This window comes from Brachycentrus maculatus, unplaced genomic scaffold, assembly GCF_059751285.1.
Source record: "Brachycentrus maculatus isolate JH-2025_06_01 unplaced genomic scaffold, ASM5975128v1 h1tg002196l, whole genome shotgun sequence".
Classification (NCBI taxonomy): Eukaryota; Metazoa; Arthropoda; class Insecta; order Trichoptera; family Brachycentridae; genus Brachycentrus; species Brachycentrus maculatus.
This window is the reverse complement of record NW_028282703.1, coordinates 34833-55743: the sequence shown is the minus strand read 5'-3', so window position 1 is coordinate 55743 and position 20911 is coordinate 34833. Positions and strand designations below refer to the sequence as shown.

The following is a 20911-nucleotide window of genomic DNA, read 5'->3' as shown; positions in this document are numbered from 1 at the left end:
TTCACCAGCAAGAACAAGTTCCTAGGACACTTTTTACTGCTAAGTTGGCACATTAAAAATGGCCACCAGCCATTATCGAAAGCTCCCCGTATGTCAAGCGAAATCGCGACGATCATTTTCTTGTCTTGCAGTGCCGTCCTGATTACCTTGACTGAGGCATTGAGAGCATCCTCTGTCGATTTTTGGGGTGTGAATCCATATTGTTTCGGACTTAACTTACCGTTACGATGAAAATGCCAGTTAATCCGATTGATCATCATCTTTTCGAGTACTTTTCCAAACACCGAAATGAGTCCGATCGGTCTGTAGGACTTAATATCTTGAAGGTCGTCCTTACCTGGTTTGGGTATGACTATGATCCTCGCTGTTTTCCATGGAATCGGGAAGTGGTTCAGTCTGAGACATGCGTTGTACATACCTAATACTAATGACCTGTCTGCGTTGAAGAAGTGAAGGCAGATGTCCGCGGTGAAGTGATCTTCGCCGGGCGCCTTCTCCGGATTGATGATTGTTTGATATAGATAGGTTGGAAGAAGGCTGGTTTCCTGGCTTGGGAACATTGCAGAGTGGACCGGGATGAAAGGTGTGGAGGAGCAGTATGGTGCTCAGGACAGATAAGGTTTCTCCTGAGTGATCGCCAACGCAGGGGGACCCGGCAGGACACGTGAAGAAGAGATAATAACTTTAAACATAAGGGTAAACCCACTCACAAGTAGAAAGAGGCTGAAAAACTTACACGAAGCCTAAGTAGACATTTTAAAAGCTGTATTCCAAAAGCCGTAGCTAGATTTCATAGTCACTTGGACATAAATCACATGAAAATAATGAATATTGAGTAATCCACGATTTATATCTCTAAATCAGATGATGGAAAGACAACATTTTACTCATGCGTAAGTAATTAGAATAGGATTTTTTCAAATTCAAGCCGATATTTTTGCACGACCGAGACAGTATCAAATATAGCGATGGACGAACACAAAGTTTCAATGAATTTTTATTAAATTACTATGCTCATCACAAACACAAGTATTTGACATAAATTATACATAGCTTAGCCTAAATAACCTATGCCTATCGCGAGGGCTGTTCCTTCGTGGCAAACAAATCCTTGATTAGAGGAACACCCTTCGCTCACAATTCTATTGACATATAAACAAATATACATATTGACATATAAACAAATATGACAAATAAGACATCAGGGCCGCAAGTCCGTTACACCCGTTATTCGATTTTTACCAATTTTAACTGAGTTACTATAGTGTTTCACTCAATATCAATATATACACTAGAAACATATGTGACGAATGATGGTGGCGGTTCTTGTTTAAATACTTCTAAAGGATTTATGAAACGAATCACTTCACAAAATATTTCACACCCAACGGCTTACTAGTGCCAATCAAATTCATCGTTTGAATATTTCAATGCAATATGTCTCGGAATAATTATAACTTCTTGCAAAGAATGTTGTAAGTGTTTATCCTTCAACGCAGTATTCTTTTAAAATTCACCTTTCTTGTTAAGACGGATAATAAAATATTTCAACATAATGAATAACAGAATATAATTGGAAATTCTCCGCCCTGGAATCGTATTGCTTTGAAACACCCATTAGTGACCTAGCAGCCCGTTGCATTCGAAAAGCTCAAAACATCAATTAAGCTTCGAATGATGATCTTACACTGATTTTTTTGGCAGGTAGAAAAATATAACTGGATCACCAATATTTAAATTGATATCCGACAAATATTTCCAACAATTTGTCACACAAAAGGAGAAGGAAAACTGTCGATTTTGGACCTCTCACATACTTGAGCAGTTAAAAGGACAATAAACACCTTAACAGTGCGTTTCTCATTAATGATGAAGTAAATAATATTTTTATGAAAACCGATCGGGTGCTGCTATTTTTTTCTCCATACAACCGTAGCCCGGCTTGATGTGTAGTAACACTCTTAATATGAGAAGCGTTTCTCACCAGAATGTATATTCATGTGCCTCACTAATGTCCATTTAACTGAACATTTGTAATCACACTCTGCACAAGAGAAGGGTTTCTCACCAGTATGAATTAATATGTGCCTCTTTAACATTCCTTTCAATGAACATTTATAATCACACTCTGAACAAGAGAAGGGTTTTTCACCAGTGTGAATTAACATATGAATCTTTAACTGTTTTTTCCGTGAACATTTATAATCACACTCTGAACAAGAAAAGGGTTTCTCACGTGTGTGGATTAACATATGACACTTTAAATCCCCTTTCCGTGAACATTTATAATCACACTCTGAACAAGAAAAGGGCTTCTCACATGTGTGAACTGACATGTGACTTTTTAAATCCCCTTTCCGTGAACATTTATAATCACACACTGAACAAGAGAAGGGTTTCTCATATGTATGAATTAATATGTGCCTCTTTAACATTCCTTTCAATGAACATTTATAATCACACTCTGAACAAGAGAAGGGTTTTTCACCAGTGTGAATTAACATATGAATCTTTAACTGTTTTTTCCGTGAACATTTATAATCACACTCTGAACAAGAAAAGGGTTTCTCACGTGTGTGGATTAACATATGACACTTTAAATCCCCTTTCCGTGAACATTTATAATCACACTCTGAACAAGAAAAGGGCTTCTCACATGTGTGAACTGACATGTGACTTTTTAAATCCCCTTTCCGAAAACATTTATAATAGCACTCTGAACAAGAGAAGGGTTTTTCACCAGTGTGAATTAACAAATGACTCTTTAACTTTCCTTTCCGTGAACATTTATAATCACAGTCTGAACAACAGTAAGGTTTCTCACCAGTATGCAAATTCATGTGTCTCAATAATATATATTTTTCAAAACATTTGTAATCACACTCTGAACAAGAGAAGGGTTTCTTCCCAGTATGAATAAACATGTGACTCTTTAAGTATTTTTTTTGTGAACATTTATAATCACACTCTAAACGCGAAAAGGGTTTCTCGCTAGTGTGAGTTGACATGTGTTTCTTTAAATTCACTTTCTGTGAGCATTTGTAATTACACTCGGAACACGAGAAGGGTTTCTCGCTAGTGTGAGTTAACATGTGACGCGTAAAGGTACCTTTCAGTAAACATTTGTAATCACATTCTGAACAAGAGAAGCGTTTCTCACCAGTGTGAATTGACATGTGAATCTTTAAATACCCTTTCTGTGAACATTTATAAACACATTCAGAACAAGAGAAGGGTTTCTCGCCAGTGTGAGTACACATGTGACGATTCAAATCCCTTTTCAGTATACATTTGTAATCACACTCTGAACAAGAGAAGGGTTTCTCACCAGTGTGAATGGACATGTGATTCTTTAAATTCACTTTCTGTGAACATTTATAATCACACTCTGAACAAGAGAAGGGTTTCTCACCAGAGTGAATTGACATGTGATTCTTTAAATCCCCCTTCCGTGTACATTTATAATCACACTCTGAACAAGAGAAGGGTTTCTCGCCAGTATGAGTTAACATATGACTCGTCAAACTCCTTTTCAGTGAACATTTGTAATCACACTCTGCACAAGAGAAGGGTTTCTCACCAGTGTGAATGGACATGTGATTCTTTAAATTCACTTTCTGTGAACATTTATAATCACACTCTGAACAAGAGAAGGGTTTCTCATCAGAATGTATATTCATGTGTCTCATTAATGTCCATTTTATTGAACATTTGTAATCACACTCTGAACAAGAGAAAGGTTTCTCACCAGTATGAATTAACATGTGACTCTTTAACATTCCTTTCCGTGAACATTTATAATCACACTCTGAACACGAGAAAGGTTTCTCACCAGTGTGAGTTGACATGTGATTCTTAAAATTCACTTTCTGTGAACATTTATAACTACACTCTGAACAAGAGAAGGGTTTCTCACGGGTGTAAGAAGACATGTGACGCTTCGAATTCCCTTTCCGTAAACATTTGTAATCGCACTCAGAAGACGAGAAGGAATTCTCACCAGTATAAATTGACATTTGTCTCTTGTAACTCCTTTTTCTTGAACATTTGTTATGACACTCTGAACAAGGGATGTGTTTCTCTCCTGCATGTACTGACATATTACGTAACTCTAGATTCCCTTTCATTGAGCACGAAGATACAATTTCTCCAACATTGTTTGAAGAAATGTTCCTGATATTCCCTGAACATGAAGATCTTATTTCATCTCTTATTAAACCTGAAAACAAAAATAAAATTATTGTACAAAGCTGATATAAAACCGAAACAAAACTCAGATCTGGACGGAAGAACTACATGAGTGTTACAACTTCGAATACAATAAAATATATATTTGTGACAAATAATAAATTCTTCTTAACTAGGAAACTGTCAAGAGACTGTTGTTTTTGTCGACGCTTCAAAACTTGGCGTAAATGTGTCACAGCATTCCACATCCTCTACTAACAAGCTCTTCTCCATACTTTCTTGCTGTGAATCACGACGCAACTCCATAAACTCTTCAGTGGTCAGCTTGAGTATGCTCTTTCACAAGCTCTTCAATATCGTTTTTATCCACCTGGAGTCCCGGCTCACAAGTGATTTTTATGAAAAGGGGACTCTTTCTGTACCTCGTTATGCAAAATATCGCTCAGTAAGGGAGCAACTATTTCAGATTTTTTTGCTTGATATGAGAGGTGCTCGTTATGAAGGGTTAAGTTTAGAAATAAGTTACTGTGCCAAGTGTTTGTTTATGTTCTATTTTTTTCTTCATAAAAGTCACTGCACGTAATGCCAAAATTTAATTTACACTATAGTAACGCTCGTACAGTAGACTCCAGCATGCGGCCGCGGTCATCCGACCAAATATGATTCATTATTGAGAAAACACGCTCCAAAGGTGCTGAAGTCTCAGGTAGGCACATAATATATTGTTTAATTTATTCTATATATTTATTTTTTTATTTTTGATACAAAAAGTTTTTGCGAGCGACAGATCATCAAAAAGACTATCAGTATCAATTTGCTGGCGTTCATCTGATTGTTGTATTTCGTTTAGAGCTGCAGATCACTCCATTTTTCCCATTTTAGAGTATGATGTAGTCGAAATGAGTTTTCCCATAATTCTATGTAAGAAATGCACCGTATAGATAAATAGATAAATAGACCGTGCTCGCGTAAACCGGGACATTATCTAAACCGGCCAGGACTCCGGGACCCGTGTCTGACACCGGGGCAATCCCGGTCAAACCGGTATGTATGGTTAGGTTAGGTTATGTGTATAAATATATGTTTTAATTAAATGTTTTGAACACATTGAATTGAATTCTTAGTCGAAATAGACGGAAATGATTGAAAAAAATAATGTCATTTTTTTGTAGTTGCTTAAATTGACTAAACAAGAACTATGTCGAGCTTCTAGCGATGAAATGCCCCATGCTCGGCATCTCTCTGAAACCGCGTCACTCATGTGGAGATAAGTCACATCATACCACAAAGTGTTACTTACAAGATTCAGCCTCAAGTCTGCTCGAGTGTTCCGCGCACTCTTGTTTAATGTCAGGAAGATCAATATCTATTTCTGTGAAGATGACGATATCGCTAGATATTACTTTGCATTGTAGATCAGTAGCAGTTTCCGGTACTACTGCCCCCTCGGTTAGGTATTTCCTAGTATGGAGAGAAGCATTATCACTTGCCGGTTCCGCTTTGATAATAGGATCATGAGGGTTAATCCTAGAGTATGACAAGTCGACATAACAATGTCGTAAATTATGGCAGCCCCCGAGAAGTGGCCCTTCACCAGCAGAGAAAGGGAGAGTATCCCCTTCTTCGTCTCCAGGTTCAGCCTTAACAGTAGCTAAAGTAGGATCCATTTGTTTTTCAATCTTCTAGTGAAGATCTCAAGGAAAAAGATTAGTTTATCCTGAAAATTTAAAACCTGGATTATTTTTTTACTTTTATTACAATGGTGAAAATGAAATGCATTATACACTATATTACATTCACCATTCTACACACGATTGACAAACACATCACTGAAATTTGGAATAGATGTATGCAAGTTGCAAGTGACCACTCACAACGCTTTTTCTGAATAAACTTGATAACATTAAAAAATAAACATCAATACTCGAAATTACTAACTTCTCATCTGTGTTCAATTTTGACAGCTACAACTGCCATCATTAATTGTCGTTAACAGGGAGGAATCATTAAGTTCTACCTAGAACACTCATTGTCGTGACAAAACATTAGGTTCGTTTAGTGAAATATATATAATTATTACTGCTTACTTTACATTAAATCAATAACTATCACCATAATTACCTGCAAGGGCACGCGCAATGCCGACGATAGCACATTGCTTATTGTCCACAGACTAACTACTCCATATAATTTTGTCTATGTTTTCTACAAGTGTGGCAGGCAGTGGAATATTAACTTTTTTGTGTTCTTATTTCCAAGGGATACGTACGGAAGTCCGAATAACTCGACACTGGCTAGAACACTCTAGATGGGTGAAAAGCCATTAAAAAGAAGAAGAAGAATAAGTACGGACGTCCGCTCCGTACTCGTCCATTGCAGTGTGCGCAGGACGTAGTGCGCAGTTCAATCTCAAATAAAAAGGGTTCCTTTCAGAACCGCTTACTTGCCGTTGACATTACAACTTTTACAAACTTAGGTCAAATCACGAATTTCTTAGTGTCAGACAAGTGCCCACCCCCTGCCGGCCCGGACCCCCCTCCCCTCCCCTCACCGTGGAATCTACTCATAAAGCTGTACTCACCACCACCGATAATCGATCCTTGTGAGGCGTCGGAAAACGGTATTTCCCCCATTGGAGGACAATTTTGAAAATACCTATTATCTGTCACAGGGCCTCGGTGAATGCAGACGGGCGACTTGGTTTCCGTGGCACTCAAACACCTACCGCAGCGGTCCATCTTCAGCCTGACCGAGATCTTCAACGCGTTCCTCACTTCCAAAGTAAAAAATCATACACCTAAGTAACTTCGGTGCGGATAAGGGTTTTATTATTATTATTATAACATTAACTTTTTTTGATTTTTTAGCCTTACTGCAAAATTGAACTAAAATAAATCAATATTTCAAAGTCGATCCCGAGAAATAGGATGATTTCCAATTTGCGTATTTTTTTTATTTATGATAAATACACCATTTGGCACCATTTTCATTTTGTGCCCGATAGAAATTGAACAAACTTTTTTTCTCCATACAACGGTGGCCCGGCCTTTTGTGTAATCACACTCTTAACAAGAGAAGCGTTTCTCACCAGAATGTATATTCATGTGGCTCACTAATGTCCATTTTGTAATCGAGAAGGTGTGAAAACACCAGTGTGAAAGGACAAGTGACTCTTTAAACCCCCTTTCCGTGAACATATATTTTCAAAATTAATTACCACTTTTTACATACGACTAGTTACGAAAACCTACAGATGTTTTCATCAACAGGTAAAAACTGAAACTAACTTAATTAAATTTACTTGATGTAAGTTTTCGAAACTAGTATACAAAAATAAAACTCATTAAGTGGTATATTATAAGTGTTTAATTTTTAAAAAATAATCTAAATGTCATCCCACAAAGAAAATGCCGAATCAATAGACAAAACACAATTATAATCACACACTGAACAAGAGAAGGGTCTCTGACATGTCTCTCACTCCTTTCAACAACGTCATGTATCAAAAAACTTGATTTATCAGGAGATAAAATATAATAATTATTAAATATTATAGATAAAAATATAATAAAATGTATTGAAAATAAATATTTAGCCACTTATTGATCTTTTTACTATGCAACAGATCTTTTTAAGCGATGTGTGAATTGACACGTGACTATTTCAATCCCCTTTCCGTGAACATTTATAATTACACTCTGAACAAGAGAAGGGTTTCTCAAAAGAGTGAATTGACATGTGCCTCTTTAAATACGCTTTCCGTGAACATTTATAATTACACTCTGAACACGAGAAGGGTTTTGCACCAGTGTGAGTGGATATGTGATTCTTTAAATCCCCATTCCGTGTACATTTATAATCACACTCTGAAGAAGAGAAGGGTTTCTCACCAGTATGAATGGACATGTGATTTTTTAAATTAAATTTCTGTGAACATTTATAATTACACTCTGAACAAGAGAAGGGTTTCTCAAAAGAGTGAATTGACATGTGCCTCTTTAAATACGCTTTCCGTGAACATTTATAAATACACTCTGAACACGAGAAGGGTTTCGCACAAGTGTGAGTGGACATGTGATTCTTTAAATCCCCATTCCGTGTACATTTATAATCACACTCTGAACAAGAGAAGGGTTTCTCACCAGTGTGAATGGACATGTGATTTTTTAAATTTAATTTCTGTGAACATTTATAATAACACTCTGAACAAGAGAAGGGTTTCTCATCAGAATGTACATTCATGTGTCTCGTTAATGTCCATTTAATTGAACATTTGTAATCACACTTTGAACAAGAGAAAGGTTTCTTACGAGTGTGAATTAACATGTGACTCTTTAACATTCCTTTCCGTGAACATTTATAATCACACTCTGAACACGAGAAAGGTTTCTCACCAGTGTGAGTGGACATGTGATTCTTTAAATACACTTTCTGTGAACATTTATAATCACAATCTGAACAAGAGAAGGGTTTCTCACCAGCGTGAGTGGACATGTGATTCTTTAAATTCACTTTCTGTGAACATTTATAATCATACTCTAAACAAGGGAATGGTTTCTCACCAGTGTGAGTGGACATGTGATTCTTTAAATTCACTTTCTGTGAACATTTATAATCACACTCCGAACAAGAGAAGGGTTTCTCACCAGTGTGAATGGACATGTGATACTTTAAATTCACTTTCTGTGAACATTTATAATTACACTCTGAACAAGAGAAGGGTTTCTCACCAGAGTGAATTGACATGTGCTTCTTAAAATCCGCTTTCCGTGAACATTTATAATTACACTCTGAACAAGAGAAAAGTTTCGCATCAGTGTGAGTGGACATGTGATTCTTTAAATACACTTTCTGTGAACATTTATAATCACACTCTGAACAAGAGAAGGGTTTCTCGCCAGTGTGAGTAAACATATGACTCGTCAAACTCCTTTTCAGTGAACATTTGTAATCACACTCAGAACAAGAAAAGGGTTTCTCACCAGTATGCAAATTCATGTGTCTCAATAATTTATATTTTTCTGAACATTTATAATCACACTCTGAACAACAGAAGGGTTTCTCACTAGTATGAATAAAAAAGTGCCTCTTTAACCTTCCTTTTCGTGAACATTTATAATCACACTCTGAACAAGAGAAGGGTTTCTCATCAGTGTGAATTGACATGTGCCTGTTTAACTTTCCTTTCCGTGAACAAATATAATCACACTCTAAACAAGAGAATGGTTTCTCACCAGTGTGAGTGGACATGTGATTCTTTAAATACACTTTCTGTGAACATTTATATTCACACTCTGCACAAGAGAAGGGTTTCTCACCAGTGTGAGTGTACATGTGATTCTTTAAATTCACTTTCTGTGAACATTTATAATCACACTCTGAACAAGAGAAGGGTTTCTCACCAGAGTGAATTGACATGTGATTCTTTAAATCCCACTTCCGTGTACATTTATAATCACACTCTGAACAAGAGAAGGGTTTCTCGCCAGTGTGAGTAAACATATGACTCGTCAAACTCCTTTTCAGTGAACATTTGTAATCACACTCTGAACAAGAAAAGCGTCTCTCACCAGTGTGAATGGACATGTGATTCTTTAATTCCCCCTTCCGTTTACATTTATAATCACACTCTGAACAAGAGAAGGGTTTCTCATTAGAATGTATATTCATGTGTCTCATTAATGTCCATTTTATTGAACATTTGTAATCACACTCTGAACAAGAGAAAGGTTTCTCACCAGTATGAATTAACATGTGACTCTTTAACATTCCTTTCCGTGAACATTTATAATCACACTCTGAACACGAGAAAGGTTTCTCACCAGTGTGAGTTGACATGTGATTCTTAAAATTCACTTTGTGTGAACATTTATAACTACACTCTGAACAAGAGAAGGGTTTCTCACCAGAGTGAGTAGACATGTGACGCTTCGAATTCCCTTTACGTAAGCATTTGTTATCGCACTCAGAAGACGAGAAGGAATTCTCACCAGTATGAATTGACAGTTTTCTCTTGTAACTCTTTTTTCTTGAACATTTGTTATGACACTCTGAACAAGGGATGTGTTTCTCTCCTGCATGTACTGACATATTACGTAACTCTAGATTCCCTTTCATTGAGCACGAAGATATAATTTCGTCAACATTGTGTGAAGAAATGGTCCTGATATTCCCTGAACATGAAGATCTTATTTCACCTCTTATTAAACCTGAAAACAAAAATAAAATTATAGCACAAAGCTGATATAAAATAGAAACAAAACTCAGACCTGGACGGAAGAACTACAGGAGTGTTACAACTTCGAATACAATAAATTATATATTTGTGACAAGTAATAAATTCTTCCTAACTAGGAAACTGTCAAGAGACTGTTGTTTTTGTCGACGCTTCAAAACTTGGCGTAAATGTGTCACAGCATTCCAACTCCTCTACTAACAAGCTCTTCTCCTTACTTTCTTGCTGTGAATCACGACGCAACTCCATAAACTCTTCAGTGGTCAGCTTGAGTATGCTCTTTCACAAGCTCTTCAATATCGTTGTCATCCACCTCGAGTCCCGGCTCACAAATGAATTTCGTAAAAAAGGGGACTCTTTCTGTACCTCGTTATGCAAAATATCGCTCAGTAAGGGAGCAACTATTTCAGATTTTTTTGCTTGATATGAGAGGTGCTCGTTATGAAGGGTTAAGTTTAGAAATAAGTTACTGTGCCAATTGTTTGTTTATGATCTATTTTTTTTCTTCATAAAAGTCACTGCACGTAATGCCAAAATTTAATTTACACTATAGTAACGCTCGTACAGTAGACTCCAGCATGCGGCTGCGGTCATCCGACCAAATATGATTCATTATTGAGAAAACACGCTCCGAAGGTGCCGAAGTCTCAGGTAAGCACAAAATATATTGTTTAATTTATTCTATTTTTTTATTTTTGATACAAAAATTTTTGCGAGCGACAGATCATCAAAAAGACTATCAGTATCAATTTGCTGGCGTTCATCTGATTGTTGTATTTCGTTTAGAGCTGCAGATCTCTCCATTTTTCCCATTTTAGAGTATTATGTAGTCGATATGAGTTTTCCCATAATTCTATGTAAGAAATGCACCGAATAGATAAATAGACAGCGCTCGCGCAAACCGGGACATTATCTAAACCGGCCAGGACTCCGGGACCCGTGTCTGACACCGTGGCAATCCCGGTCAAACCGGTATGTATGGTTAGGTTAGATTAGGTTAGGTTATGTGTATAAATATATATTTTAATTAAATGTTTTGAAATGTGTTCAAATAGACGGAATTGATTGATGAATTCTTAGTCGAAATAGACGGAAATGATTGAAAAAAATAATGTCATTTTTTTGTAGTTGCTTAAATTGACTAAACAAGAACTATGTCGAGCTTCTAGCGATGAAATGCCCCATGCTCGGCATCTCTCTGAAACCGCGTCACTCATGTGGAGATAAGTCACATCATACCACAAAGTGTTACTTACAAGATTCAGCCTCAAGTCTGCTCGAGTGTTCCGCGCACTCTTGTTTAATGTCAGGAAGATCAATATCTATTTCTGTGAAGATGACGATATCGCTAGATATTACTTTGCATTGTAGATCAGTAGCAGTTTCCGGTACTACTGCCCCCTCGGTTAGGTATTTCCTAGTATGGAGAGAAGCATTATCACTTGCCGGTTCCGCTTTGATAATAGGATCATGAGGGTTAATCCTAGAGTATGACAAGTCGACATAACAATGTCGTAAATTATGGCAGCCCCCGAGAAGTGGCCCTTCACCAGCAGAGAAAGGGAGAGTATCCCCTTCTTCATCTCCCGGTTCAGCCTTGACAGTAGCTAAAGTAGGATCCATTTGTTTTTCAATCTTCTAGTGAAGATCTCAAGGAAAAAGATTAGTTTATCCTGAAAATTTAAAACCTGGATTATTATTATTATTACAATGGTGGAAATGAAATGCATTAAGATGAATATACAGTCATGATGATGAGAATCATGGACTGGTTTAAGTAATCGGATTATACACTATATTATATTCACCATTCTATACACGATTGACAAACACATCACTGAAATTTGGAAAAGATGTATGCAAGTTGCAAGTGACCACTCACAACGCTTTTTCTAAATAAACTTGATAACATTAAAAAATAAACATCAATCCTCGAAATTACTAACTTCTCATCTGTGTTCAATTTTGACAGCTACAGCTGCCATCATTAATTGTCGTTAACAAGGAGGAATTATTAAGTTCTACCTAGAACACTCATTGTCGTGACAAAACATTAGGTTCGTTAAGTGAAATATATATAATTATTAGTGCTTACTTTACATTATATCAATAACTATCACCATAATTACCTGCAAGGGCACGCGCACCGCCGCCTATAGCACATTGCAAAGATTATATACTAGTAAAGATTGATATCTCATTCAAATTAGTACGGTAAATGATTATACATGTTGAAAAAAATCAAGAAAATTAAATATTCTCACTATTCACACTAAAAAATAACCTACGCAGAAATATCAGCTGATCGATGCACTCAACAGCCTTATAGAGACAAAAAAGAAGAAGAAGCTCAAATGTCAAAATCAAAATAACCTAAAAATGCCATCGACATGAAACTCTGTAAAATGCGTTTCGTCATTTTCCCGCCTTTTTAGGAAAATGGCAAAATACGCATTTTACAGAGTTTATGTTAATGACATATTTAGGCTATATCGATTTTGACTTTATTCAATTAAATTGACGAATTAAAAAATCATTTAGCTGGTAAAAAGGTTTATTATGCGTACTGCCAGGGTTTTCGAAAATACCCGCGTTCTAAGAACTCTTTATCACTCTGGTGCGAAGTAGACTCTAGAATGGTTCGATGATTTGGGGGGGGCCACACGAGCTTAAGTACTCTCTTATGGTAGAGAAAGTCCAAAAGAAGTTTCTGAGGTATCTCTACATCAGAGAGTACGGCTATTATCCTTAGATCTACTACATCTATTAGAGACTAGAATGAATTTATATTTGATAACGCATTTTTATTGATTGTTGCGCGGTATGATCGGTAATCCTGAAATTATCCATAACATTGGTCTGTATGTTCCCGATAGTTACCTAAGACAGCGTCGACATAGATTGTTTCATATTCCTATACACAGAACCAACCTGCCGATGGTTATGCCTTTAGGAAGAGCTACCGCTATGTTGAACGATATCTTATTGGAGTTTGATCTGTTCCATGTGTCTGAAGGAGTTTTCCGAAGCGGGATTCTTCTTACCTTTAGCAATAGTTCTTTCAAATGTTTTATTTTAATGTATACGATTGAAAAATTTTAAAGTTTGTAATGTATATATTAATTTAAATAAATAAATTTAAATTGAAATTGAAAATTGAAATTGAAAAAAGTACAGAAAAGTAACCCGAATAACTACAAAGGAATATCGTTGTTATGTTCTCTTAAACTTTTCACGCAGATCCTGAAATCTAAACTAGAAGTGACCATACAAAATAGCGAGGAGCAACAAGGTTTCCGAAAAAATCGTTCCACCACAGATGCAGTATTAATAGTAACGCAAATAAAAGAAAAAGCTTTTGAATATAATAGGCCGGCATTCGTATGCACTTTATTTACGTCCCTAAGGCGTTTGACCGAGCCAGACTTAATGATATAACGCAAATACTGGCTGAGAGAAGAGCGCTCCCGGAAAAAGTCAACATACTCAGGCAACTCAGCTCAAACACAAACGCCAGAATCAGAGTAGTTGGTAAACTTTCAAATCCTGTAAGAGTCGGTACCGGCATCAGGAAGGGCGACAGTCTGAGTCCATTCCTCTTCAATCTTATCATGGATGGGATTGTGGAGGATATTATATCTGTTGAAACTGAAGGGGACCTGCAACTACTTTTGCACGCATTCCATCTTGCTATTCAAAAATACAATATGATTTTATCAGCTACAAAGAGTGACTGTGGATAGCGTCTTAGTAGACAGGTTGAATAGTTCAAATAACTGGGTGTGGATCTGTGTGATCGAACGGATCTGCGATGAGAAGTGACGGGGCAAGAAAACAATACTACAGCCATCTCAAGATGCCTAAAAAATTCTATATGGAAAAATCCCGAGATGAAGATCGGCAGCAAATCAAGATTTACAAATCTTGTGTCCGACCCATCATGAGTACGGAATCGAAAATAGAGGGGACACCGTTGGCACAAAAAACGCGCTAAGAGTGTCAGAAATGAAGACTCTCAGAAACATATTAGCAAGAGTCTTCTCTATTTTATTATAATTCTTCACATACTTTACAAGAAACTTTAAATAACATTAAAAACGAAAAACAAATTGTCAAAAAACCCACTACATGAAGCATTCATAGAATAACAGGATTAAAAATACAGAAACAAATAAAACAAATTCAAAGTTTTGTCAAATAAACTGAGTGTTTCGCAATAAAGCTCTATAACCTACTGCCATTATCCATAAAATCTTCAATTTACAAAAGGATTTACAAAAGAACTACGAAACAGATTACATCATGCAGCACGTCATCCATAATTGTACGACTCATCATTGACAAACTCACAAATAATTTATTTATATAATATTGTAAAATTAGCCATCGGCACGCTAAAACCCAATCAGGGCAACTAAATTGTTAGTATTTATGATGAAGTCAATAATATTTTTATGAGAGGCATTTTGGCAAATTCAATTTTGTTAATAATAAGTGTTACTTTTATTATTTTATTTTGTTATAAAGACCCTAATTTTTTTACTACGACATAAACTTATTTTTTATTTTTTAGCCTTACTGCAAAAATTTAACAACGAAAATCAATATTTCAAAGTCGATCCGGAGAAATAGGATGATTTCCGATTTGTGTAATTTTATTATTTATGATAAAAACATCATTTGGCACCATTCTCATTTTGTGCCTGATAGAAATCGAACAACTTTTTTATCTCCATACAACGGTGGCACGGCCTGTAGTGTAATCACACTCTTAAGAGAAACGTTTCTCACCAGAATGTATATTCACAATTGTCTATTTTATTAAACCTTTGTAATCGAAAAGGGATAAAAATGTGACTCTTTGAATCCCCTTTCCGTGAACAATTATAACTCTTTTTTAATTAAACACTTGTAATATACCACTTCATGAGTTTCATTTTTATATACGACTAGTTTCTTAAACTTACAAATGTTTTCATCTACAGGAAAATATTAAAACTAATTAAATTATATTCACTTTATGTTAAAAAAATAATCAACAAATCATTCCACAAAGTTAATGCAGAATCAATGAACAATTACATTTATAATCAAACTCTGTACAAGAGAAGGGTTTCTCACCAGTATGAATTGACATGTCGCTCACTCCTTTCAAGAACGTCATAAATCAAAAAACTTGATTTTTCAGGAGAACGTTTTTAAAGTTTGAAAATATAATACAATGTATTAAAAATAAATATCAAGCCACTTATTAAACTTTTTACTATGCAACAGATCTTTTTAGGTAAAACCTGAAGGTTTTTTCTCCATTTGAAAAATATTTGGTATTTTTCAAAAAATAATTAAACAATACCTTTTCTCCAAAATGCAAAAACAACAATTTCTGCCCTGTATCGGGTAAATATTAAGTTAAAAATATGCCGCTTTTGCAGGGATATAGAACATTTTCTGGGCATTCCGAAAACATGCACAAATGAAAATTGACGATTTTTTATTTATGACGTTCTTGAAAGGAGTGAGCGATGTGAGTCTTTAAATCCCCTTTCCGTGAACATTTATAATCACACTCTTAACGAGAGAAGGGTTTCACACAAGAGTAAGTGGACAAGTGTTTCTTTAAATCCCCTTTCCGTGAACATTTATATCACACTCTGAACAAGAGTAGGGTTTTTCACAAGTGTGAATTGACATGTGATTCTTTAATTCCCTTTTTGAGAACATTTATAATTACACTCTGAACAAGAGAAGGGTTTCTCACCAGTGTGAATTGACAAGTGATTCTTTAAATGCCATTTCCGTGAATAATTATAACGCACTCTGAACAAGAGAAGGGTTTCTCGACAGAATGAATTAGCATGTGAAAATTCCTTTTTTACATTTATAATCACACTTTGAACAAGAGAATGGTTTCTCACCAGTATGAATTGATATGTGATTCATTAAATGCCATCTCCGTGAACAATTATAACTACACTCTAAACAAGAAAAGGGTTTCTCACCAGTGTGAATTGACATGTGTGTCTTTAAGTTTCTTTTCTGTGAACATTTATAATCACACTCTGAACAAGAGAAGAGTTTCTTACCAGAGTGAGTGGACAAGTGTTTCTTTAAATCCCCTTTCCGTGAACATTTGTAATCACACTCTGAACAAGAGAAGGGTTTCTCGCCAGTGTGAATTAACATGTGACTCAATCACACTCTAAACAAGAGAAGGGTTTCTCAACAGTGTGAATTGACATGTCACTCACTCCTTTCAAGAACGTCATAAATCAAAATACTTGATTTTTCAGGAGAACATTTTTAAAGTTTAAAAATATAACACAATGTATTAAAACTAAATATCAAGCCACTTACTGAACTTCTTACTGTGCAATAGATCTTTTTAGGTAAAACCTGAAGGTTTTTTTTCCATTTGAAAAATATATAGTATACTTAAAAAAATAATTAAACAATACCTTTTCTTCAAAATGCAAAAACAACACATTCAGCCCTGTAGCGGGTAAATATTAAGTTAAAAATGTGCCTCTTTTGCTGGGATATAGTACATTTTCTGGGCATTCCGAAAACATGCACAACCGAAAATTGTCGATTTTTGATTTATGACGTTCTTGAAAGGAGTGAGCGATGTGTGTCTTTAAGTTTCTTTTCTGTGAACATTTATAATCACACTCTGAACAAGAGAAGGGTTTCTCACCAGTGTGAATTGACATGTGTGTCTTTAAGTTTCTTTTCAGTGAACATTTATAATCACACTCTGAACAAGAGAAAGGTTTCTCGCCAGTGTGAATTGACATGTGTGTCTTTAAGTTTTCTTTCCGTGAACATTTATAATCACACTCTGAACAAGAGAAGGGTTTCTCGCCAGTGTGAGTTAACATGTGACGCGTCAAATTCCTTTTCCGTAAACATTTGTAATCACACTCTGAACAAGAGAAGGGTTTCTCACCAGTGTGAATTGACATGTGTGTCTTAAAGTTTCCTTTCAGTAAAAATTTGTAATCACACTCTGAACAAGAGAAGGGTTTCTCACCAGTGTGAATTGACATGTGTATCTTTAAGTTTCTTTTCTGTGAACATTTATAATCACACTCTGAACAAGAGAAGGGTTTCTCGCCAGTGTGAGTTAACATGTGACGCGTCAAATTCCCTTTCTGTAAACATTTGTAATCACACTCTGAACAAGAGAAGGGTTTCTCACCAGTGTGAATTGACATGTGTGTCTTTAAGTTTCTTTTCTGTGAACATTTATAATCACACTCTGAACAAGAGAAGGGTTTCTCGCCAGTGTGAGTTAACATGTGACGCGTCAAATTCCCTTTCAGTAAACATTTGTAATCACACTCTGAACAAGAGAAGGGTTTCTCACCAGTGTGAATTGACATGTGTGTCTTTAAGTTTCTTTTCTGTGAACATTTATAATCACACTCTGAACAAGAGAAGGGTTTCTCGCCAGTGAGAGTTAACATGTGACGCGTCAAATTCCTTTTCCGTAAACATTTGTAATCACACTCTGAACAAGAGAAGGGATTCTCGCCAGTGTGAATTGACATGTGTGTCTTTAAGTTTAATTTCTGAGAACATTTATAATCACACTCTGGACAAGAGAAGGGTTTCTCGCCAGTGTGAGTTAACATGTGACGCGTCAAATTCCCTTTCAGTAAACATTTGTAATCACACTCTGAACAAGAGAAGGGTTTCTCACCAGTGTGAATTGACATGTGTGTCTTTAAGTTTCTTTTCTGTGAACATTTATAATCACACTCTGAACAAGAGAAGGGTTTCTCACCAGTGTGAATTGACATGTGTGTCTTTAAGTTTTCTTTCTGTGAACATTTATAATCACACTCTGAACAAGAGAAGGGTTTCTCGCCAGTGAGAGTTAACATGTGACGCGTCAAATTCCCTTTCAGTAAACATTTGTAATCACACTCTGAACAAGAGTAGGGTTTCTCATCAGTATGAATTGACACATGTCCCTTGTAATTCCTTTTTTGTGAACATTTGTTATTATACTTTGAATAAGGGAAGTGTTTCTCTCCTGCAACAACTGACATATTACGTAACTCTAGATTCCGTTTCATTGAGCAGGAAGACATTATTTGTCCAACATTGTTGGAAGAAATGTTCCTGATATTATCTGAACATGAAGATTTTATTTCACTTTCTAATAAATCTGAAATAAAAATTAATTATTGATCAAAGCTGACATAAAACAGAACCAAATTATATATATATATATATATATATATATATATATATATATATATATATATATATATATATATATATATATATATATATATATATATATATATATATATATATATATATATATATATATATATATATATATATATATATATGTTTAGGTTAGGTTAGGTTAGGTTATATATATAAATATATGTTTTAATTAAATGTTTTGAACACATTCAATTGAATTCTTAGTCGAAATAGACGGAAATGGTTGAAGTAAAATAATGTCATTTTTTTGTAGTTGCTTAAATTGACTAAACAAGAACTATGTCGGGCTTCTAGCGATGAAATGCCCCATGCTCGGCATCTCTCTGAAACCGCGTCACTCATGTGGAGATAAGTCACATCATACTACAAAGTTTTACTTACATGATTCAGCCTCAAGTCTGCTCGAGTGTTCCGCGCACTCTTGTTTAATATCAGGAAGATCAATATCTATTTCGGTGAGGATGACGATATCGCTAGATATTACTTTGCATTGTAGGTCTAAAGCAGTTTCCGGTACTACTGGCCCCTCGGTCAGGTATTTCCTAGTATGGAGAGAAGCATTATCACTTCCCGGTTCCTCTCTGATAATAGGATCATGTGGGTTAATAATCCTAGAATATGACAAGTCGACATAACAATGTCGTAAAATATGGCAGCCCCCGAGAAGTGGCCCTTCACCAGCAGAGAAAGGTAGAGTATCCCCTTCTTCATCTCCCGGTTCAGCCTTAACAGTCGCTAAAGTAGGATCCATGTTTTTCAATCTTCTAGTGAAGATTTCAAGGGAAAAGGTAGTTTGTCCTGAAAATTCAAAACCTGGATTATGATCATTATTACAATGATGAAAATGAAATGCATAAAGATGAAAAGACAGTCATGATGTGAGAATCATGGACTGGTTTAAGTAATCGGGTTATAACTATATTATATTCACCATTCTACACACGATTGACAAACACATCACTGAAATTTGGAAAAGATGTATCCAAGTTGCAAGTGACCACTCACAACGCTTTTCCTGAATAAACTTAATAACATTAAACAATAAACATCAATACTCGAAATTTGTAACTTCTCATCTGTTATTGCGAATAATTTCCCTATTTACTTTATCTCTTGTGTCAATTTTGACAGCTACAACTGCCATCATTAATTGCCGTTAACAAGAAGGAATTATTTAGTTCTACCAAGAACACTCATTGCCGTGACAAAACATTGGGTTTGTTAAGTGAAATATATATAATTATTACTGCTTACTTTACATTAAATCAATAACTATCACCATAATTACCTGCAAGGGCACGCGCAACGCAGACGATCGCACATTGCTTATTGTCCACAGACTAACTACTCTATATATTTTTGTCTATGTTTTCTACAAGTGTGGCAGGCAGTGGAATATTACCTTTTTTGGGGTTCTTATTTGCAAGGGATCGCGCACGGAAGTCCGAATAACTCGACACTGGCTAGAACACTCTAGATGGGTGAAAATCCATTTAAAAAGAAGAAGAAGAATAAGTACGGACGTCCGCTCCGTACTCGTCCCTTGCAGTGTGCGCAGGACGTAGTGCGCAGTTCAATCTCAAATAAAAAGGGTTCCTTTCAGAACCGCTTACTTGCCGTTGACATTACAACTTTTACAAACTTAGGTCAAATCACGAATTTCTCAGTGTACACACCACCACCGATAATCCATCCTTGTGAGGCGTCGTAAAACGGTATTTCCCCCATTGGCGGACAATTTTGAAAATACCTATTATTTGTCACAGGGCCTCGGTGAATGCAGACGGGCGACGTGGTTTCCGAGGCGGTCCTTCTCTTCAGGGAGACGGAAGACACCGAAGAAGACTCGATGAGGTCAAGGGCATCATAAGAAGACTGAGACCACTCAAAGCACCGGGCGACGACGGCGTGATGAACGTGCCACTCAAACACCTACCGCAGCGGTCCATCTTCAGCCTGACCGAGATCTTCAACGCGTGCCTCACTTCCAAAGTAAAAAATCATACACCTAAGTAATTTCACTGCTAACTTAGAATCACTGAAATATATATGCCTCTAGCGAGATAGCGAGTGTTTTTGCCGAGAATTTTCTCTCATGAGTTACATGAAATTATGGTAACTTTAAACATAAAGAGTAAATCCACTGACGAGTAGGCATAGGCTATAATATTTAAATAGTTGAAGCTTGAGTAGGGTCATGATAAGCGGTGTTGCATAAGCCGTGGCTAGACAAGGTAATTTAAAAAA

At 36.1% G+C, this 20911-nt stretch overlaps 2 protein-coding genes and 1 long non-coding RNA gene across 3 annotated transcripts; all 3 read right to left on the bottom strand.

Annotated features, from left to right (window-relative positions):
* Positions 1 to 979: 979 nt before the first annotated feature.
* Positions 980 to 6363, bottom strand: LOC148298322 (uncharacterized). Its single transcript, XM_088276966.1, has 3 exons — positions 6310 to 6363; positions 5489 to 5905; positions 980 to 4219 (listed from the first exon to the last, which is right to left on the bottom strand). The coding sequence occupies exons 2-3, from the start codon at positions 5853 to 5855 to the stop codon at positions 1962 to 1964; spliced, it is 2625 nt and encodes an 874-aa protein (XP_088133092.1). The 5' UTR covers positions 5856 to 5905; positions 6310 to 6363; the 3' UTR covers positions 980 to 1961.
* Positions 6364 to 8749: 2386 nt separating this feature from the next.
* LOC148298321 (uncharacterized) lies at positions 8750 to 12575 on the bottom strand. Its single transcript, XR_015839203.1, has 3 exons — positions 12553 to 12575; positions 11680 to 12096; positions 8750 to 10397 (listed from the first exon to the last, which is right to left on the bottom strand). It is a non-coding gene; the product is annotated as an uncharacterized LOC148298321 (long non-coding RNA).
* Positions 12576 to 16916: 4341 nt separating this feature from the next.
* LOC148298320 (uncharacterized) lies at positions 16917 to 20133 on the bottom strand. The gene is made up of 3 exons (XM_088276965.1): positions 19953 to 20133; positions 19046 to 19462; positions 16917 to 18596 (listed from the first exon to the last, which is right to left on the bottom strand). The coding sequence occupies exons 2-3, from the start codon at positions 19413 to 19415 to the stop codon at positions 16930 to 16932; spliced, it is 2037 nt and encodes a 678-aa protein (XP_088133091.1). The 5' UTR covers positions 19416 to 19462; positions 19953 to 20133; the 3' UTR covers positions 16917 to 16929.
* Between the last annotated feature and the right edge of the window lie 778 nt (positions 20134 to 20911).

Bases quoted from the DNA above. Each gene is read 5' to 3' on its own strand.
- LOC148298322 (XM_088276966.1), bottom strand. From the start codon at position 5,855: ATGGATCCTACTTTAGCTACTGTTAAGGCTGAACCTGGAGACGAAGAA. The intron at 4,220-5,488 runs GTAAGTAACACT...TTTTGTTTTCAG, and splicing joins CAGACTTGAGGCTGAATCTT to GTTTAATAAGAGATGAAATA.
- LOC148298320 (XM_088276965.1), bottom strand. From the start codon at position 19,415: ATGGATCCTACTTTAGCGACTGTTAAGGCTGAACCGGGAGATGAAGAA. The intron at 18,597-19,045 runs GTAAGTAAAACT...TTTTTATTTCAG, and splicing joins CAGACTTGAGGCTGAATCAT to ATTTATTAGAAAGTGAAATA.